We start from the raw sequence: 22,904 nt of genomic DNA on the forward strand, positions 1-22,904 counted from the left end.
CCATCTGTGCAGTCTGATTTCACATTTTCCCTTATAGGATTATGGTGATGATAATAATAATAACAATATGATATATCAGGAGTAGCCGGTTTTATACACAGAAAAGGAGTTATTATTAATTATGTTCATTAACAGAAAGAATTAGAAGCTTCTCCACAATTATGTCGTGGGAAGGACAAACTTTATGAGGCATATATTCATTATCCATCATTATTCAGTCCTCACTGGTCCAGAATATAAAGTAGTCATGTACTGTCAGAAGAAAAAATTATGGAAAATTATTATTTGCTCCAAGTCACATTATCAGGAGTTTAAAGTCTAAAACCACCTATTATTTCTTGGATACCCTGCTGGTTCAGTGTCTTTAGAACTCATGTTCTCCTGTTCTGCATTGTGTTCGAAATATGACCTAACGATAGTCTAATATGAAAAAAAAATGCTTTGACTTCTGTTTGTTACTGGCTTTAAAGAGGACCTGTCACTTTCTCCCAAAAATTGAGTCAAATACATTGTAAAAATCCTTGTACTCCCCTGATTCTGCCCCTTTTTCCGTTTTGCGCTGCATTGCCCCATTGTAAAGATAATTACATTTGTTATGCATTATGTGAAATCTCTGCTTGTAGTGCAACTGTGCGTTTCCTCAAAGCCTTCTCTGGGGGTGTGTTTGCTTTCATGCCTCCCTCCCAGATGCAACCAATCACAGCTCAGTAGTCTGCGACTGCTAAAAAAGCTGCCTGTGAGGCTAGTCACTACTCACGGACTTGCCGTGAGGCAGGATAGTCAAGAGGTCCGAGGTCAGTACCAAGAGGGCTCATAATAGAATAGGAAAAGATAAAAGCGTAGTCAAGTCACAGTCAGAGAATCAGGAAGGTAGCAAATGAAGACAAAGAGGTAAGTCAAAGGGATGGTCAAAAGTAAATCCAAGGTCAGCAACGGAGATCAAAATTTAACTCAGAGCATTGATCAAACACACACCACTTAAACAAAACTACAATTGGCAATGGTCTGACTCATGTTAGTTAAATAGTCCTGTAATCACCAGGAACAAATGACCCCTGAAGATCCCACAGACCCAACCAGATAGGACGGCTGAGCTGTCATTCACAATACTCACACCTCTTCCTCAGTTTGGGCGGCACAGCTGTCACTCACAATCCTGACAGCTCAGCAAGCCCTCGATTCCCTAGAGAGGCAGAGCTGTCATTCACAGCGTCTGTAGGAAACAGTGAGTGCTGGAATTGTGACACTGTCGAGCTGTGTAAGGGAGGGAGGGGTGAAAGTGCACTCCCCCTGGAGAAGAAACTGAAAAAATGCCCAGTTGAACTACAAGCAGAGATTTCACATGCTGCACTCCAAAAGTAGCAAATGTGAATATCTCTGCAATGGAATGACGCAACGCAAAACAATAAAAAGCTGTAGAATAAGGGGAGTTCAGAGATTCGAACAGGCCATGTTTGTAATCTGTAGTCGCTGGACAGGAATCCTGAGAACAGCCTTCTGAGGCTGTTATTTTGATTAGACAGCCTGGCTTGAAGTCACATCTGTGTTATGCCTCAACAATAAACTTGGCTGGTTAATCAAAAGAAGAGCCACAGATGCCTAGAGGTATAAGGCAGTTCTTAGGGCTGCCGTTCACCGGTCATAGATTACTGACTGAAGACTTTCAAACCAAGCCCTGTGAACCAATTTCCACTAACTCTAATGTTAAAGTTTAGAAAAGACAGAGGTCCATGCAGTTCCATCTATTATTCTAAAGTTTTGATCCCGAGAAAGGCAAAACAAGATGAGGCAGCTGTTACCCCATATTAAGGGAAACTCTCTTTTCGAACTCCAGATAGGGCGATCAAACTATTTCCCCAGATCAATGTCACATCACAGAAGGGTAATAAGTGACTTACCTGTAATATGATAGCTCACTTGACGGTTTATATCGGATGTGTCTTCATCCCAAGTACTAAGTATTCCAACCACCTCTCCTGGGGCATCACTCTCCTTCACAAATCCTTTATAGGTTTCTTGTTCAAAGATGGGTCCATTGTCGTTGATATCTGTGACAGTCACTGAGACAATGGCAGAAGTAGAGAAAGATAATGCTTCTCCAAGATCAGCTGCTACAACAGTGAATATATAGGTAGGATTCCTCTCGTGGTCTAATTCTTTCAGTGTACTTATCCAACCAGTATTTGAGTCAATGGTGAATGTTTCTAAGATTTTGTCTTCATCCCGTTCTGAAATGAGGCTGTATGTGACTTGCCCATTAGCACCCCAGTCGGCATCGACGGCTTTCACTTGGATAACACTGGTTCCCATTGACAAACCCTCCATGATCACAGCATCATAGTGTGTGGAGTCAAATAATGGCTTGTTGTCATTCAAATCTAAGATCTTGATCTCTATGTCAACAGTAATTAATACATCAATATTATCCAGAGGTATAGAAGCAGCCACCTTGAAATGAAAAATAGGTATAGATTCATGGTCAACTTTTTTGTCCAATTTTAACACTCCCGTATCCTTATCGATGACAAAAATGTTGTCCTTGTTATTTTCAGGATATTCACCATTGACTACGCTGTATATAGCATCTTGAATGGGTTTAATAAGGAATGAGTCTATTATAGTGCCAATCAAAGTATCTTCTGGGACAGAGAATGTATACTGAATTTGGGAAAAGGTAGGCAGGAGAGTATCTGAGGGTACGACATGTATGTATACAGGAATAAGAGAGTGCTTCATAGGAATGCCCCCATCCACTGCTTTTACAAAAAATGAAAGAACTGTATTTTTCAGCTGATTGAAGTTGCCTTTTGTCACCATCCATCCATTGTCAGGGTCAATTTCCAAAAGATCTGCTACTGAAACAGAAGCCTCACTGTATAATGAGTAGGTGATTCGAGAGTTGGCACCATCATCTTCATCGAAGGCTTGCACCTGAGTGACGAGATGGCCTTTCTCAACATCAGCTTTGACACTTGCACGATATTCCGTGGCTTTAAATTGTGGAGCATTGTCATTTTCATCCACCACTAACACTTGGATAGTACAAAAAGCTGCCCGACCACCACCATCCAGAGCTCTAAGGAATATATTAATGTCCCGCTCGAGTGGATTTTCTCGATCAAGCTTTTCGGTAGTTACAATCTGTCCTAATGTGTCAATGAAAAATTGATTTTTGGCCAAATCATTTATTATTGTGTAGGTAACGTGTCCATATAAGCCTGAATCTCCATCTGTTGCCTTGACGTAAATAACTTTGGAGCCAACAGGGGCATTTTCTCTAACTTCAGTCACATAAACACTTTGTGCAAAAACAGGGCTAAAAAGATTGGCACCAAGGATCTTCACATGGACTTGTGCTGTACTGGTGAACAGGCCATCAGACACGGAGATATTTAAACTATGCATTGGCTCAATTCGTTGCTTACGATGGTTAGATAGGGTTATGACGCCACTCTTACTATCCATGAAAAAGTTCATACGGTCATTTCCAGACAAAATGCTGTACTCCAATCTATCAACGTCTGTACTGTCTGCGTCAGAAGCTTGGACGCAGGTCACAAAATGTCCTCTAGGAGCCAACTCACTCACATATGACTCATAGATCAACTGATTGAAGACTGGAGGATTGTCATTTAAGTCTGTAATATAGATGGTAACTAGGACCTCGCTGCTTAGAGATGGAAATCCATTATCTGTTGCCCTGATTTTCAGGACACTTTGCTGGGAAACCTCATGGTCCAACAGACGAGCTGTAAGTATTAAACCGCTGGTACTGTCTATGTGGAACGAATCAGTGTTGTTAAAAATGTCCTGAACAATTTGATACCTTATGACTTTGTTATTAAAGGAGTCGGCATCTATGGCAACAACTTGTAGAACTGGAGTCCCAATAAGGGAGCTTTCCGATAAGGTGGCATTGTATGACGGAAACTGGAAAATAGGTGGGTTATCATTGACGTCGTTGATGCTGATATCTACAATGACTTCGGCCCGAGCACTGGTCAGTGAATCACTTGCACGTACGGTCAACTTAAAGGAGGGGTTTGTTTCAAAATCTAATGGGCTCACTACACTTAAAACGCCTGTGTCAAAATCAATGTTAAACTGGTTATAGGGATCGCCATCAACAATGGTGTAGATGATACCTTGGCCTTCTGGGCTTGTGGCATTAATGCTCAAAATTGGTGTATGCATCTTGACGTCTTCATTTACGGAAGCTGTGTAAAAGGCTTTGTCAAATACCGGCATGGCTTTGTTGACAATGGTGACTGGGAGCTCAACCATGGCGGACAATAAAGGATCACCACAATCTTTGGCAATGATAATTAACATGTACTCTATGTTTGAGAGATCTGAGTCGAACGTCATTTTTAAGGTAACACTTCCGTTTTGCTTGTTGATTTCAAAATGGCCGTAATCATCTTCCAAGAAAAATGATAGCTCACCATTTTTACCCTTGTCTTTATCTATCGCAGTCACCTTATATATCAAAGTCCCTGGCTCAGCATCAACCTGAACAGCAGCATAGTATGGAAGACCTACGAAGACAGGAGGATTGTCATTTATATCTTCGATGTTGACCTTAACAACAACTCGAGCCACGCGAAGATTATCTAACTCCCTACTTGCTTCTACTACCAATTCATAGATCTCCTCTTCTTCTCTGTCAAAAGAAATCCCTGTGGTCTGAATAACTCCAGAGGTAGACTTAATTCTAAACTTATTTCCTGGGTTTAATATAGTATATTTTAGGGGCTCGTTCAAACGGTGGCCCACAGCATTCACAACGGCTATCTTTGTGATATTGGTGGTGTTTTCCGCTATAGAAGCAGAGTAAAAATCTTGGGTGAAGTAGAGACCACTGTCCATAGCTTCTTTTACCAGTATAGTCACAATGGCAGTACTATAAAACTTTCCATCTGATACTTTAACCATAAGCATATAATGATCTTTAGATAAACTACTGTTTTTTACAGTAATGACCCCACTGCTCGAATCGATTATGAAATGGTTGAGGTTTCCTTCCGTTAATGAGTAACTCAACTCTAGCGGTATTGCTAAATCTGGATCTCTTGCGGTAACTTGCAGAACTTCTACGCCTACATAGGTTGGTAAGAGTAAAGTTGTTTCAAAAACAGCTTCGGTGAATACTGGAGGGTTATCGTTGACATCACTTACTTCAATTGAAACTTCAACTGGAGTTTCGGCAGTAAGTTGGGGACTTCCACTATCCCTTACATGTACATGGAAATGAAAGAAGGCTATGGTTTCATGGTCCAAGTAAGCTATAGTCCGGATGGCACCGGTGCTGGAATCCACCGTGAAATACTTTTTGGCTGTTGACTCAACAATCTGGTAAACAAGCAAAGCATTCTGGTTGCTATCTGCGTCTGTTGCTCTTATTACTAATGGGTTTTTATCGGCGCTTCTAACAATGCTATTTATGGGGGCTGCTTCACTGATTGTACCTATATACTGAGAACTGAGAAAGACTGGTGGGTTGTCATTCTGGTCAAGAATCTGGATGTTGATTGTGGCGTTAGATGCCATGCCTGCCATATTTGTTGCCTGGACAATAAGCTGGTAAGAAGATAATCGTTCATAATCAAGCGGCTTCTGAGTTGTGATGACTCCAGAGTATGGGTTGATGGAGAAAGCTCCTTCCATTTTACCAGATTTGATTTCGAAAACCAAAGTAGATTGACTTATTGCAGACACCAACACAACCGGTGTGCCGACTTCTACATTCTCATGAACTTCAGCTTGATATTCCATCTGGGTGAATTTTGGATTTGAATTATCAGACATGGATAAGGAAATTCGAACAATAGCTGCAGCAGAGAGCGGTGGGCTTCCTCGATCAGTGACTTTGACGGATAGAACAAATTGACCCATTGTGGATAAGTCTGGCTCCTTTGACACAGCGATGATGCCCAGAACTGGTTCGATTTTGAACATGTTCCCAGTGTTGCCTAAAAATAAAAAAAATAAGAGGAATTAAGCCAAGAAGTAAAAATAGTAAAAACAATCACACGTCAGTTTGTAGAGCAGTTACAAACGTCAAACTATACACGCTCACGATGCCCTTACAGCACAAGGTTACCCTGTAGAGATGAATTGCAGGCTACTGTATGTCACTGCTATTGGATGATGTGCCTAGTGAAGTGTGAAGGATCAGGTCACTACTGACAATTTATTCTGAGACAGGTGAGTGCTTTATGATTTGCAATTACTGAGCACGGACATGTATGTGTTTAGTCTCAATAATACAAAAGGACAAGCAACGCTATTAAAAAAAAGAACCTATTTCAAATCTCAATTTTTTTTGTAATTTCTCCAGAATTATTTGAAATAAATATATATTTTTTTAATTTTATCTTTTATTTATCATTTGAACTTTTCTATTTTTATCTCACACTAAGTATCATACTGTAGGAAGCCCAATTAGCCTTTGAGTATGCTATTACTTACAAGTGACTGACTGCTATGGACAACAAAAACAGTTATTTCGATAAATCTGCCCCAATTAGCGCATGATTACACACATGGACAATAGTTGTTGGTACCTTCTGTTAAAGTAAGAAGAACCCACAATTGTCACTGAAATAACTTGAAAATTGCAAAAGTGATTTAACCCCTTTCAGTCATTAGACGTACTATTCCGTCCATGTGGGGTGGGCCCTAATTCCCACGGACGGAATAGTATATCATAGGCGATCGGCCGCACTCACGGGGGAGCGCGGCCGATCGCCGGGTGTCAGCTGATTGTTGCAGCTGACATCCGGCACTATGTGCCAGGAGCGGTCACGGATCGCTCCTGGCACATTAACCCCCGGCACACTGCGATAATAATAATAATTTTTATTTATATAGCACCAACATATTCCGCAGCGCTTTACAGTTTAACAGTTTCAAACACAAAGTCATAAGTAACAACGTTAACAATACAATAATTAAAGCAATATAAGACGACCCTGCTCGTGAGAGCTTACAATCTACAATGAGGTGGGGGAGATACAAAGTACAGGTGTGTATTTACAATGATGTATTTACAATGATGATCCAGCCATCTTCAGGGGGTGGGGGATAGATGGAGATAGTGAATGGGCTACACACACACACAAACATAACATAACTTTGATTAGTGAACGTGATAGGCCGCTCTGAACAAATGTGTTTTGAGCGAGCGCCTAAAACTATGCAAATTGTGAATGGTCCTAATATCTTGGGGTAGAGCATTCCAGAGGATTGGCGCAGCACGGGAGAAGTCTTGGAGTCGGGAGTGGGAGGTACGGATTAGTGCAGAGGTTAGTCGAAAGTCATTTGCAGAGCGCAGAGGTCGGTTAGGCCGATAGACAGAAATGAGGGAGGAGATGTAAGGGGGTGCCGCACGGTGGAGAGCTTTGTGGGTGAGAACAAGTACTTTGAATTGTATCCTGTAATGAATAGGCAGCCAGTGTAATGACTGGCGAAGAGCGGATGCGTCCGAGTAACGATTGGCCAGATGGACGACCCTGGCTGCTGCATTAAGGATGGACTGGAGAGGGGAAAGTCGAGTGAGGGGGAGGCCAATTAATAGAGCGTTACAGTAGTCCAGGCGGGAGTGGATCAGGGCGACAGTGAGGGTTTTAGTTGTCTCCATGGTGAGAAAAGGGCGGATTCTAGAGATGTTCTTTAGGTGTAAGCGGCACGAGCGGGCAAGAGATTGTATATGGGAGGTGAAGGAGAGATCGGAGTCAAACATAACACCCAGACAGCGCGCCTGCGATCAAAGATGATTGCAGCGTTCCGGCGGCACAGGGAAGCATCGCGCAGGGAGGGGGCTCCCTGCATGCTTCCCTGAGACCCACGGAGTTCCAAGGGTCTCCTACCTCCTTCTCCCTGCAGGCCCCGGATCCAAAATGGCTACGGGGGCCTTCAGGGTCCTGCAGGGAGGTGGCTTACAAACGCCTGCTCAGAGCAGGTGCCGCCAAGCTTCCTGCACTGACTGTCATATCGCTGATCTGACACAGTGTACTGCAAAGTGTCAGATCAGCGATCTGTCACTGTAACATGATGTCCCCCCAGGGCAATGTTACAAAGTAAAAAAAAAAATATTTACACATGTAAAAAAAAAAAAAAAACCTAAATAAATAAAAAAAAATATTCTTCCAATAAATACATTTCTTTGTCTAATTAAAAAAACAAAACAATAAAAGTACACATATTTAATATCGCCGAGTCCGTAACGACCTGACCTATAAAACTGTTCCACTAGTTAACCCCTTCAGTGATCACCGTAAATAAATAATAAAAAAAAAAAAAGGCAAAAAAATCAACACTTTATTATCATACCGCCAAACAAAAAGTGGAATAACACGCGATCAAAATGACGGATATAAATAACCATGGTACCGCTCAAAACGTCATCTTGTCCCGCAAAAAATGAGCCACCATACAGTGTCATCAACGAAAAAATAAAAAAGTTATAGTCCTCAGAATAAAGCGATGCAAAAATAATTATTTTTTATATAAAATAGATTATATTGTATAAAAGACTCAAAACATTAAAAAAAGATATAAATGAGGTATCGCTGTAATCGTACTGACCCGAAGAATAAAACTGCTTTATCAAAGTTACCAAACGTAGAACAGTGTAAACACCCCCCCACAAAAATCGGAATGAAAAGGGATCAAAAATGTCACGTTCCCGAAAATGGTACCAATAAAAACGTCAACTCGTCCCGCAAAAAACAAGACCTCACATGACTCTGTGGACCAAAATATGGAAAAATTATAGCTCTGAAAATGTGGAGATGCCAAAACAATTTTTTGCAATAAAAAGCGTCTTTTAGTGTGTGACAGCTGCCAATCATAAAAATCCGCTAAAAACCCGCTATAAAAATAAATCAAACCCCCTTCATCACCCCCTTAGTTAGGGAAAAATAATAAAATTTAAAAAATGTACGGTATTTATTTCCATTTTCCCATTAGGGTTAGGGCTAGGGCTAGGGTTGGGGCTAAAGTTAGGGTTAGGGTTTGGGCTAAAATTAGGGTTAGGGTTGGGGCTAAAGTTAGGGTTAGGGTTGGGGCTAAAGTTAAGGTTAGGGCTACAGTTAAAGTTGGGGCAACAGTTGGGGTTAGGGTTGGGGCTACAGTTAGGGTTAGGTTTGGCGCTAAAGTTAGGGCTACAGTTAGGGTTGGGGCTACAGTTAGGGTTAGGGTTGGGCTAAAGTTAGGGTTGGGGCTAAAGTTAGGGTTAGGATTACATTTACGGTTGGGATTTTCAAAATTTTCACCAAATTTCCAATTTTTTTCACAAATAAACGCAGTTAATATCAAAGAAATTTTACTACTAACATGAAGAACAATATGTCACGAGAAAACAATGTCAAAATCACTGGGATCCGTTGAAGCCTTCCAGAGTTATAACCTCATAAAGGGACAGTGGTCAGAATTGTAAAAATTGGCCCGTTATTAACGTGCAAACCACCATTGGGGGTAAAGGGGTTAATTTAATTTTACTAAATATCAACTGATGAAAATCAAACTTTTGGATTTGCGTTGTGGTTCAACAGAAAATTAAGAAAAAAACTAGAGAACCTGGCCTGGACAAAAATGATTACACCCATAACTCATTATTTTGTTGCACAATTTTTAGAGGTACCGTAATCACTGCAAACAAGCTGCCAATGAGACATCTGCCCCCGTTCACAGGTATTTTGGCCGCTCTTCGTGAGCAAACTGCTCCTTGTCTCAAGTGTGAAGGCACCTTTTCCAGACTGCAGGAGTCACCTCCTTCCAGATATGTTCAGTAGGATTTAGATCAGGGCTCATAGAAGCCACTTCAGCTTGTCCAATGCTTGGCTCTTAGCCATTCTTGGATATTTTAAGTTGTGTTTTGGATCATTATCCTATTGGAGGACCCATGACCTATGGCTCAGAGCGAGCTTTCTGACACTGGGCAGCACATTTCACTCCAGAATGTCTTCATAACCTTGAGATTTCATTGTACACATCACAGATTCAAGACCCCCTGTGGCAGATGCAGCGAAACAGCCCCAAAACACAACCGTGCCTTCTCCATGTGTCACAATAGGTACAATGTACTATTCTTTATAAATATTTTTATGTCTGTAAATATAGAGTTGATGCTTTTGACAAATTCTAGTCTCACTGTTTATGATTTGATTTCAACAGTGGTTTACTCCTTGGTCGTCTTCCATGAGGTCCACTTTGGTCAAGACAACAACGAATGGCTTGATCTGACATTAGTGGACCTTCACCTTGGAGTTCACCTTTAATCTCTTTGGAAGTTGTTCTGAGCTCTTTGGTTCTCATTCGTATTATCCGCCACTTTGATGTGTCATAATTTTTCCTCTTGAGGCCACATCCAGGGAGGTCGGCTACAGTCCCATAGACCTTAAACTTCTGAATAATAAGTGCAACTCTAGTAAGAGAAACATCAAGCTGCTTGGAGATGGTCTTATAACCATTACCTTTGACATATTTGTCTATAATTTTCTATCTAATCTCCTGAGACACATTTTCCCTTAGCTTTCTTTGGTCTATGCTCAGTGTCACCAAGACACCAAACAGCACAATGACTACTTTTCACCCTGTTACATAAACAGACTAACTGATTACAAGTTTCTAGAGACTTCTGATCTGATCTTAAATTTCATATGTCCCTATACTCAAATTATTTTCAATCTTTTCTAGGGACACCATCATTTTTGTCCTGGTCAATTTAATTAGATTTTTTATTTTTCTGTTCAACCACAATTCAAAAGCAATGCCTGACTGTCATTAGTTGATATTCAGTAAATTAAAATTGAAAATTACTTTTGCGGGTTACAAGTTATTTCATTGACCATTTGAGTTTTTCTTACTTTTAGCAGGAGGGTACCAACAATTTTGTCCATGTTTGTATAACCTAGATTTGAATCCGTGTCTATATGTCAAGGATTAGATGCAAAGGACGTTAACGTTACCATGAAGAACCATGTCACCTTCCTAACCGAGTGTACAATATACAAAACACAACGGACAAGTATCTTTGCTGGGAGGATATTTCACCATCGACGATGTCATCAGACTGTCAAGTCCATTGACCATATAAAATATTGTGAATGGAAAAGCACTTTAGGAAAAAGCACCATCCCTGAGTACAATATCCTTCTATAAGTCATAGAACGGGCTGAGATGAAAAGTGAGAAAATATATCCATCCTTAGAGTGTAACAAATCCATGAAACAGCCGCCAAACAATGAGCATGTAGGGCAATAAATTACGAAAATTTAGAATTATATGAAGCATAAACATAAAGGGACCTGAAAATCATACACAGGGCTATCAAATGACCACAGAAGATTCACGGTCTTCTATTTTTCTCTAAAACTTTTTGACCAAAGTTTCACAATTCTAAAAGTTCCTAAATGTAGATAAGCCGCTGCCAGAGCTGTCTGGCAGTGATTGTCTCCCCTCTTCCCTGTAAAAACACATGTAAGGGTGGCCAATCAGAAAGTTCTGCTGAACAATACAGTATACGCATTCCTCAACATTAAAATTTCAACTCCCAAGAAGGAAAATTTGTGGAATTATGGAAAACACAGGATAGACACGCTACTGTGCTGCAAATGAGGAAAAAATGGAAACATTTTCAAACCATAACGATTTATTCAGTCTGGAGTATGAGCACCACGTGCAGAAATCCCCACACTTACAGCCTTAGCCGCCATCAGTGATGTTATTAAGGGTTGTTTGAGGAATGTTCTGCTGCGGAATGCACTTGGGTGCGAAAATCATCAAGATCCACTGCTGGCAGCATCCTTTGTAACTGGCAAAAAAATAGCTGCGGATCTTGATGATTTTACCAAATGCATTCAAGACAACAGAACATTGCTCAGGCGACCATTAATAACCTCGATGATAGCAGCAGAGGCTGTAAGTGTGGGGATTTCTGCACGTGACGCTACTCCAGACTGATTAAATCTAGGTACGTACAAAATATTGATTTTAGTTTATCATCATTTGCAGATCAGTAATAAGTTGATCCATCCTGTGATTTCCATAATTCCAGACCTTTGTAATCTTGGTGTTGCCATTTCAATGGTAATGACTGTATGAATACATAGCAGTACCACGAGAGTGTTTTTTCTAATACTAGTCTTCATTTTCCCCAGAATATGACCCCTTCTGATCACAGACACTACTGTATGTTTCACTGTGACATTTCGAAAATGTCATTGATTTCACAAAATTTGTCCAATGTGTGAAACTGTAGACATCTGCAGATACAAAGATCGCGGGTAATTAAACTTTACAAAGTTCAATTTACAAGATATGAAACATGGACAGATGTCTAGAAGACACTGAGCATCATATGTATACTGTACAGAACAGGAACCTCTCAAAGGTCAGACAAACTTATGTACAGCGTATACCTACACATTCAGATGGATAGACAAACGGACACATACAGTCACGCCCTAAAGTCTTGGCACCCTTGAAATTGTTTCAGAAAATGAAATATTTCTATTAGAAAATTATTGCAGCTACACGTGTTTTGTTGTACACATGTTTACACAAAAAAAAAACAGAGAAAAAAAGGCAAATTGGATATAAGTTCATACAAAACCCCCAAAATGAGCCAGAGAAAATTGCTACAGGGCAGTGGGAAGAACCAGGCAAAGCTCCAGAATTGACGCATCTTATAGATGCGCCTTTTCTGGGCAGCTACGGGCTGCTGTTTTAACCCCTTTCTGACATGGGACGTACTATCCCGTCGAGGTGGGGTGGGCCCCCATGACCACGGACGGGATAGTACGTCCAGCGCGATCGGCGGCGCTCACGGGGGGAGCGCCGCCGATCGCGGCCGGGTGTCAGCTGTTTATCGCAGCTGACATCCGGCACTATGTGCCAGGAGCGGTCACGGACCGCCCCCGGCACATTAACCCCTGGCACACCGCGATCAAAGATGATCGCGATGTGCCGGCGGTATAGGGAAGCTTCCCGAAGGGAGGGGGCTCCCTGCGGGCTTCCCTGAGCCCCCCGCAGCAACGCATTGTGATCGCGTTGCTGCGAGGGTCTTACCTCCCTCCCTGCTTCCTCCAGCCCCGGATCCAAGATGGCCGCGGATCCGGGTCCTGCAGGGAGGGAGGTGGCTTCACAGAGCCTGCTCAGAGCAGGCTCTGTGAAGGCTGCAGCGCTGCATGTCAGATCAGTGATCTGACAGAGTGCTGTGCACACTGTCAGATCACTGATCTGTGATGTCCCCCCCTGGGACAATGTAAAAAAGTAAAAACATTTTTTTCAAAATGTGTAAAAAAAAATAAAAAAAAATATTCCTAAATAATGAAAAAAAAAAAAATATTATTCCCCTAAATACATTTCTTTATCTAAATAAAAAAAAAACAATAAAAGTGCACATATTTAGTATCGCCGCGTCCGTAACGACCCGACCTATAAAACTGGCCCACTAGTTAACCCCTTCAGTAAACACCTTAAGGAAAAAAAAAAAAAACGAGGCAAAAAACAACGCTTTATTATCATACCGCCGAACAAAAAGTGGAATAACACGCGATCAAAAAGACAGATATAAATAACCATGATACCGCTGAAAGCGTCATCTTGTCCCGCAAAAAACGAGCCGCCATACAGCATCATCAGCAAAAAAAAAAAAAAGTTATAGTCCTGAGAATAAAGCGATGCAAAAATAATTATTTTTTCTATAAAATAGTTTTTATCATATAAAAGCGCCAAAACATAAAAAAATGATATAAATGAGGTGTCGCTGTAATCGTACTGACCCGAAGAATAAAACTGATTTATCAATTTTACCAAACGCGGAACGGTATAAACGCCTCACCCAAAAGAAATTCATGAATAGCTGGTTTTTGGTCATTCTGCCTCGCAAAAATCGGAATAAAAAGCGATAAAAAAATGTAACGTGCCCGAAAATGTTACCAATAAAAACGTCAACTCGTCCCGCAAAAAACAAGACCTCACATGACTCTGTGGACCAAAATATGGAAAAATTATAGCTCTCAAAGTGTGGTAAGGCAAAAAATATTTTTTGCAATAAAAAGCGTCTTTCAGTGTGTGAAGGCTGCCAATCATAAAAATCCGCTAAAAAACCTGCTATAAAAGTAAATCAAACCCCCCTTCATCACCCCCTTAGTTAGGGAAAAATAAAAAAAAATGTATTTATTTCCATTTTTCCATTAGGGCTAGGGTTAGGGCTAGGGTTTGGGCTAGGGTTAGGGCTAGGGTTAGGGTTAGGGCTATGGTTAGGGCTATGGTTAGGGCTACAGTTAGGGTTGGGGCTAAAGTTAGGGTTAGGGCTATGGTTAGGGCTAGGGTTAGGGCTACAGTTTGGGTTAGGGCTAAAGTTAGGGTTGGGGCTAGGGTTAAGGCTACAGTTAGGGTTGGGGCTAAAGTTACGGTTAGGGTTTAGATTACATTTACAGTTGGGAATAGGGTTGGGATTAGGGTTAGGGGTGTGTCAGGGTTAGGGGTGTAGTTAGGGTTACTGTTGGGATTAGGGTTAGGGGTGTGTTTGGATTAGGGTTTCAGTAATATTTGGGGGTTTTCTACTGTTTAGGCACATCAGGGGCTCTCCAAACGCGACATGGCGTCCGATCTCAATTCCAGCCAATTCTGCGTTGAAAAAGTAAAACAGTGCTTCTTCCCTTCCGAGCTCTCCCGTGTGCCCAAACAGGGGTTTACCCCAACATATGGGGTATCAGCGTACTCGGGACAAATTGGACAACAACTTTTGGGGTCCAATTTCTCCTGTTACCCTTGGGAAAATACAAAACTGGGGGCTAAAAAATAATTTTTGTGGGAAAAAAAAAGATTTTTTATTTTCACGGCTCTGCGTTATAACCTGTAGTGAAACACTTGGGGGTTCAAAGTTCTCACAACACATCTAGATAAGTTCCATGGGGGTCTAGTTTCCAATATGGGGTCACTTGTGAGGGATTTCTACTGTTTAGGTACATTAGGGGTTCTGCAAACGCAATGTGACGCCTGCAGACCATTCCATCTAAGTCTGCATTCCAAATGGCACTCCTTCCCTTCCGAGCCCTCCCATGCGCCCAAACGGTGGTTCCCCCCAACATATGGGGTATCAGCGTACTCAGAACAAATTGGACAACAACTTTTGGGGTCAAATTTCTCCTCTTACCCTCGGGAAAATACAAAACTGGGGTCTAAAAAATAATTTTTGGGGGAAAGATTTTTTTTTCTCAATTTTCACGGCTCTGCGTTACAAACTGTAGTGAAACACTTGGGGGTTCAAAGCTCTCACAACACATCTAGATAAGTTCCTTAGGGGGTCTAGTTTCCAAAATGGTGTCACTTGTGGGGGGTTTCTACTGTTTCGGTACATTAGGGGCTCTGCAAATGCAATGTGACACCTGCAGACCATTCCATCTAAGCCTGCATTCCAAATGGAGCTCCTTCCCTTCCGAGCCCTCCCATGCGCCCAAACAGTGGTTCCCCCCCACATATGGGGTATCAGCGCACTCAGGACAAATTGGACAACAAATTTAGGGGTCCAATTTCTCCTGTTACCTTCGGGAAAATACAAAACTGGGGGCTAAAAAATAATTTTTGTGGGAAAAAATTTTTGTTTTATTTTTACGGCTCTCCATTATAAACTTCTGTGAAGCCCTTGGTGGGTCAAAGTGCTCACCACACATGTAGATAAGTTCCTTAGGGGGTCTACTTTCCAAAATGGTGTCACTTGTGGGGGGTTTCTACTGTTTAGGTACATTAGGAGCTCTGCAAACGCAATGTGACACCTGCAGACCATTCCATCTAAGTCTGCATTCAAATTGCACTCCTTCCCTTTCGAACCCTCCCATGCGCCCAAACAGTGGTTCCCCCCACATATGGTGTATCATTGCACTCAGGACAAATTGGGCAACAAATTTTGGGGTCCACTTTCTCCTGTTACCCTCGGGAAAATACAAAACTGGGGGCTAAAAAAATAATTTTTGTGGGAAAAATTTTTTGTTTTATTTTTACGGCTCTGCATTATAAACTTCTGTGAAGCACTTGGTGGGTCAAAGTGCTCACCACACCTCTAGATAAGTTCCTTAGGGGGTCTACTTTCCAAAATGGTGTCACTTGTGGGGGGTTTCAATGTTTAGGCACATCAGTGGCTCTCCAAACGCAACATGGCGTCCCATCTCAATTCCTGTCAATTTTGCATTGAAAAGTCAAACGGCGCTCCTTCCCTTCCGAGCGCTCCCATCCGCCCAAACAGTGGTTTACCCCCACATATGGGGTATCAGCGTACTCAGGACAAATTGTACAACAACTTTTGGGGTCCAATTTCTTCTCTTACCCTTGGGAAAATAAAAAATTGGGGGCGGAAAGATAATTTTTGAGAAAAAATATGATTTTTTATTTTTACGGTTCTACATTATAAACTTCTGTGAAGCACTTGGTGGGTCAAAGTGCTCACCACACATCTAGATAAGTTCCTTAAGGGGTCTACTTTCCAAAATGGTGTCACTTGTGGGGGGTTTCAATGTTTAGGCACATCAGGGGCTCTCCAAACGAAACATGGTGTCCCATCTCAATTCCAGTCAATTTTGCATTGAAAAGTCAAATGGCGCTCCTTCGCTTCCGAGCTCTGCCATGCGCCCAAACAGTGGTTTACCCCCACATGTGGGGTATTGTGGTGCTCAGGACAAATTGTACAACAATGTTTGGGGTCTATTTTCTCCTGTTACCCTTGGTAAAATTAAACAAATTGGAGCTGAATTAAATTTTTTGTGAAAAAAAGTTAAATGTTCATTTTTATTTAAACATTCAAAAAATTCCTGTGAAGCACCAGAAGGGTTAATAAACTCCTTGAATATGGTTTTGAGCACCTTGAGGGGTGTAGTTTTTAGAATGGTGTCACACTTGGGTATTTTCTATCATATAGACCCCTCAAAATGACTTCAAATGAGATGTGTCCCTAAAAAAAAAATGGTGTTGTAGAAATGAGAAATTGCTGGTCAACTTTTAACCCTTATAACTCCCTAAAAAAAAAAAATTTTGGTTCCAAAATTGTGCTGATGTAAAGTAGACATGTGGGAAATGTTACTTATTAAGTATTTTGTGTGACATATCTCTGTGATTTAATTGCATAAAAATTCAAAGTTGGAAAATTGCGAAATTTTCATAATTTTCGCCAAATTTCCGTTTTTTTCACAAATAAACGCAGGTACTATCAAAGAATTTTTACCATTGTCATGAAGTACAATATGTCACAAGAAAACAATGTCAGAATCACTGGGATCCGTTGAAGCGTTCCAGAGTTATAACCTCACAAAGGGACAGTGGTCAGAATTGTAAAAATTGGCCCGGTCATTAACGTGCAAACCACCCTTGGGGGTAAAGGGGTTAAGGTTGGGGGCCCCATATGCATGGACCTTTACCAGCCTGACAATAGCAGCCCGCACCTGTGAGTTTTGCCGGGTTGGCTGAAAAACATAGGGGGGACCCCACGTCAGGTTTTTCTTTCATTCATTGTCCCCTGTTCACGCTGCTCGCCGGCCGAGCAGGAGAGAAGTAATGACAACCACGTTCAGCACCACACGCAGGGGAACAGCGCTTACTGTAGCACTACTTCCCCGGCGGCCGACTGTGCACACGGAGGACAGTGTACACCAGGGGTGTCAAACTGCATTCCTCGAGGGCTGCAAACAGGTCATGTTTTCAGGATTTCCTTGCATTGCACAGGTGATAATTTAATCACCTGCAGAGAATGATTCCAGCACCTTGTGCAATGCTAAGGAAATCTTGAAAACACGCATGGTTTGAGGCCCTCGAGGAATGCAGTTTGACACCCCTGGTGTACACTGTTCTCTCATGTGTGTGGCACGTTTGGCGGGCCGTGTGTCCGGGTAAAAGCGGACATGTCTGCGTGTTTTGCATTTGAATGGGTCTACGTGTGTCAGCGTCTCCGGTTCGTGAGAAAACGGTCACTACATGTACCGGAGACACTGATGTGTGAAACCGGCCTTAAAGACAGTCCACATATAACCCATTAGGTCTTAGGGTGTTACGTTTATGAATCCAGCCTAATCCTACCATTTTGAGCAGTTTCTCTCTATCCCCACCTGGGGCACATGACTTAAAATACAAAACTCTAACCCTCTTCTTTGTGTCCCAGTTAAAAAAATAAATTTGATACAGGCAACTCTAATTTTTTCTTTCAAATTGTATATCTATGATGATGGAAGAGGGTCTTAAAATCCCATCTTGTTTCTCCCACATATACATTTTTACAGGGACATAAATTATCTCATTTACTTTGCTTGTACTGTAAAATACTTTTTTCTCACGGCAAAAATGCCACGTGTGAATATCCTCTTAGACTACGTTCCCACTATGAGTTTTTCCTGCTGCATGATTTTAAAAAAAAATTTACTTAACTGGTGCAGAAAATCAAAAACTCACCAAAATCTCATCATGGGAACTGAGCCTCAAAGAACAAAATGTAACAGCTACTGGTATTTTCTCAATGGACTAAAATCCACAGATGGATTTCTTTTACTTGCCATTTGCTGTAAATATAGATTTTTGTTTTGCCGTTGTTCTCCTGAATCCGACGCCGTTTTCCTTTTTTTCCTGCGCCTCTCCATTCCCGAGATACGGCCCTTTTTTCACTGAACATAAGTTTGACCTTTTTTTTAGCCGAGTGGGCTCGGTTCTCGTAAACATATCAATAGAAAACAGTTGAGTGTCACTCCCAGTTGGCTAAAAAGACCAGATTTGTATACAGGAAAGATTGGACCATATCTCAAGAACGGAGAGGTGCAGAAACAAAAGAAAAACATCGCCGGATTCAGGAGAACAGCGGGAATTACACCGCGTTCAAAAATATTGATTCATAGCAAATGACAGGTACTTTCTAATTCAGGCCCCTAATGTACTATATTTTTAGAAGATGAGAGCTACTGACACCGACAAAACTAATTTAATTACTCTCGTTGTGTGAAGTGCTTGTGTTCACGTCCCATGAGTTTCTCCATTTCCTTCCGAACCAAAACATATTAAAGATTAATTGGTTTCCTATGAAATTGACCCCAGCGTGTACAATAAGGGGATTAGATCTTGAGCCCACCAGAGACAGGGATCTGTGTACTTCGCTGCAGAATGCGTTGGTGCTATATAAGCAATAGGAAGTAACTAAATTAGTGTTACAGGTGGTGAACCTTTTAATGCTATACTTTCCAGAGAAACAAGCACGGGCAATTCCCAGCCGCCTGCCATGAAGTTGTCTGATGCATTAGTCATGTGCAGCAATATAGCTCCGGGGCGCGCTCGGTGCAAACAAATACACAATTATATGCTTGGCTACGGATCCGGGCTACGAACTGCTAAAACAATCTGCTTAATGAGTTTACCATAGAAAGCTGTGGCTCAGGTATAAAATGTCATGTACAACAGGCTGCCGCAGATAGAGGCGGCCGGCTGCAAACGATTTCCTCTCCCGCAGATGTTTCTGAGGACCGGCCCGTGTAATGCAGATTTATATGAGAGAGGAAACCTGGGGCGAACCTGACACCCTCTGCAGTCACAGAGGTTGTTATATTAGGGTTCGGTTTAACCCCCACGAGTATTATAAAAGACTGTATTCATTATGTATTAGTGTAACTGGTGGGGTACCGACATAGTAAATGTAGGGGCCCGACAAGGGATAAAGATGTATTCTTCCTAACATCCACAATCGTGCCCTACGAATTCCTAGCACATGGCATGATTTCTTAAAAAAAAGGGTAAAACAAATCTGACTTCCCAAACGAATGAATCTAACTTTTTTGTTTTGCTTCATTGGCCCCTAACAGGAGGAGCATGGGCACTTCACCCAGTGCCTTGAGCTGGTAATGGGTGGGCATCCGGTGGTTGCCAGTGCTTGCCAGAGATCTCCAACTCGGGAGAGAGCTAGGGGAGCACCTAGGGAATATAATCTTGACCAAGGAAGTGACGGGCATGTGGCATGAAGTTCAAAACCATGAGGGATCCAATTTGGGAAGAGAGAAACAATAGGCACTGGGCGGGCATTCAGTGGTTACCAGTGCTTGCCAGGTATCTTCACCTCATGGGAGAGCTAGGGGGACACCTAGCAAATATCATTATGAACAGAGATGTGACGGACATGTGGTAGGAAGTTCACAACCATAGGGGTTCCAATTTGGGAAGAGAGAATTAATACGATGCAGTAGAGTTGGTGCAAATTATTTTGTTGGACCCAGTTCGGTGGACAAGTCGGTAATCTGTGGCCATCGAAAAGTAGCCCTACGGACCACCTCCTACCTCCCAGCATCGGTGGCTCTTTCTTTGATTAGCCAGCCTGGCATCATGCACATCTGACATCGCACCAGGCAGGCTAATCGAAGGGAGTGTCACAAATGCTGGGAGGTAGGAGGCGGTCCGTAGGGTTCCTTTTCGATGCCCATAGATTACTGACTTGTCCACCGAACTGGGTCCTACTAATCAATTTGCACCAACTCTACTGCATCTTATTGTTTCTCTCTTCCCAAATTGGAACCCCTATGGTCTTGAACTTCCTACCACATGTCCGTCACATCTCTGTTCATAATGATATTTCCTAAGTGTCCCCCTAGCTCTCCCCTGAGGTGGAGATACCTGGCAAGCACTGGTAACCACTGAATGGCCACCCAATGCCTATAGTTTCTCTCTTCCCAAATTGGAACCCTCATGGTTTTGTGATATCGGGATTTGTGATTACTGACCTGGCCACTGGATTGGGACCTACAAATGGATTTGCACCAACTCTAGGAGGAAGGTGAATGCTCAGATATGAATCATTTTCAATCGCTACATGCATTTGTGACTTTTACAAAAAAAATGGTACGTTGGGTCAAACCAATAATATGAGGCTCAAAAATCTGCAGCAGAATCCCTCATCGCAATCCATTATTATTATACTTTTCTGGGTCAAAGGGAACTTTTGCCCTCAGAGACTACCTCTGTACCCCCGGTAGGTCCTCCTCGGTGTCTCAGGTATGAGGGGAAAGAGGTAGATGAGAGGTAGAGGAATATAGATTACTGAAAGGACAAGTTAGGGGGTAAAATGTCCAGGTGGCAGAGCAATCATCATGATACTCGTCTCTTTACTGCCGCCATCCTCACCTCAGACTCATGCACACTCAGAGAGTCTGAAAATCGACCTCTCACCTCCCCTTTCACAACTCCAATTTTTCAGTATACTATTCCCATACTGCTAGCAAAACCTTCAACAGGCTGCAACTCGCCTCACAACCACCAGATGGCCACATAGAGACACCCATAACAAACATCTCCCTACAGAGTATCACAAAACCACGTTTTTTTTTCCAGAGCTTTTCATCTTGCACCAATCTTCTTGGGAAAGTAAACGAAGGGCTGATAGATTACGTGTATTCGTATATATTATTTTCCAGCGCTAATAATGATGCTGTGTCAGTACCTGTCTCTATTGAGTATATAAGTTCAGCGTTTTCTCCTTTGTCTCGGTCTAAGGCAGTGACTTGTATGACGGCCGAGCCAATGGCGGCAGATTCAAACACAGAAGCTTCGTACAGTGGACTGGTGAAGTACGGGCTGTGGTCGTTAGCGTCTTCTACGGTAATTGTAATGCGAGCCAGGTTCCGTCTGTACGGGAATTCCTGATCTTTCACCTTTTGGAAAGAATGGAGAAAGGATTGTGAATTATTCATAAGCGCGGAGCCTTTTGTTGTCAGTGATCGTTATTGCAGCGGAATTCAGAGCAACCTCGGAGAAAAAAAAGGAGCGAGCCCAAAATACGCGCAGGTGTGAGCTGACCTGTCGCCACCAATAACAACCTCCTATAAAAATGGAAATATCACAAATTAAATATTTATATAAGGATGGACTATGGCTGGAAACCGAAAAATGGTCAACACTGAATGTCAACACTTAAAGATTAGCTGTCACTTTAATTTTCCAAAAATCAATAGTACAAGTGCAAAAAATCAACGTTGCAATATGTCTTATCAATATTTCTCCTCTGGGACAGATAGTTCATTCTCAAAATTCTCGTATCTCGAGTAAAATCTGTCGTCAGTGAACACAGACTTTCCCACTACTGAGATAGGAGATAACAGTTGGTGCTCATAAACTTCTATGGAACTGGCAGTAGAATGTCTGCGTCTGCCTCAATAGAATTTTAAAAGCACCAACTGTCTTTGTCAGGAGATGATCTGAGAGTGAACGATCAGTCCAGGAGGAGGAAAAGTTAGATATCTCTGATAAAATATATTACACAGTTTCTGATTTTCATTGATTTATAAAAGAAACATTAAAATGACGAATATTCTGTGCAGATTAAAATGTCCTCAAAACGGCTGGAACCTTGTGTCAAAATACAGAGAAAAGACATAAATTAGATGCTAAGATTTTATCTCTATGTGGCCACCACTAGGGGGAGCCTAGGAGCTTACTGCATACAATTTTTGATTGAACTCAATATTTAACCCCTTAGCACCCTAGAGAGCATTGATGCAGCATTTTTTTTCCTTTAATTCTTGTCTCCCAAGAGTCACAACTTTGTCATTTTTGCATCAAGCACACTTGGTAATACTTGTTTTGTGGGGGAGGAAGGGATGGAAAAAAATCAGCAATTTCCACTAAAAAAATTAAAGCTTTGTTTTTTGGGAGGTTTTATTTTTATTGCATTTACTGTGACATCTGGACTTTATTCTGTGGGAATTTATGATACTGAATGCATAGTAATAAAATTCCTTAAAAATGTGTTTTTGTGTCGCCATATTCTGAGAATCACATATATATATATATATATATATATATATATATATATATATATATATATTTTTTTTTTTTTTTTCGTTGACGGGGCTGTCTGAAGGTTAGTTTTTCTTATAGGATGAGAG

General features: G+C 41.7%; 1 protein-coding gene across 6 annotated transcripts in view; it reads right to left on the reverse strand.

The window, feature by feature from the left end:
• Nucleotides 1-22,904, reverse strand: part of FAT3 (FAT atypical cadherin 3) — a 745,380-nt gene that overhangs the window by 121,730 nt on the left and 600,746 nt on the right. For all 6 annotated transcript variants that reach the window (XM_069759239.1, XM_069759241.1, XM_069759238.1 and 3 more), the window contains 2 exons: nt 21,461-21,671; nt 1,899-5,972 (listed from right to left, as the gene is read on the reverse strand). In XM_069759239.1, coding sequence (XP_069615340.1) covers nt 1,899-5,972; nt 21,461-21,671 — 4,285 coding nt within the window. The remainder of the gene's footprint in view (nt 1-1,898; nt 5,973-21,460; nt 21,672-22,904) is intronic.

This window comes from Ranitomeya imitator, chromosome 3 (assembly GCF_032444005.1).
Source record: "Ranitomeya imitator isolate aRanImi1 chromosome 3, aRanImi1.pri, whole genome shotgun sequence".
NCBI lineage: Eukaryota > Metazoa > Chordata > Amphibia > Anura > Dendrobatidae > Ranitomeya > Ranitomeya imitator.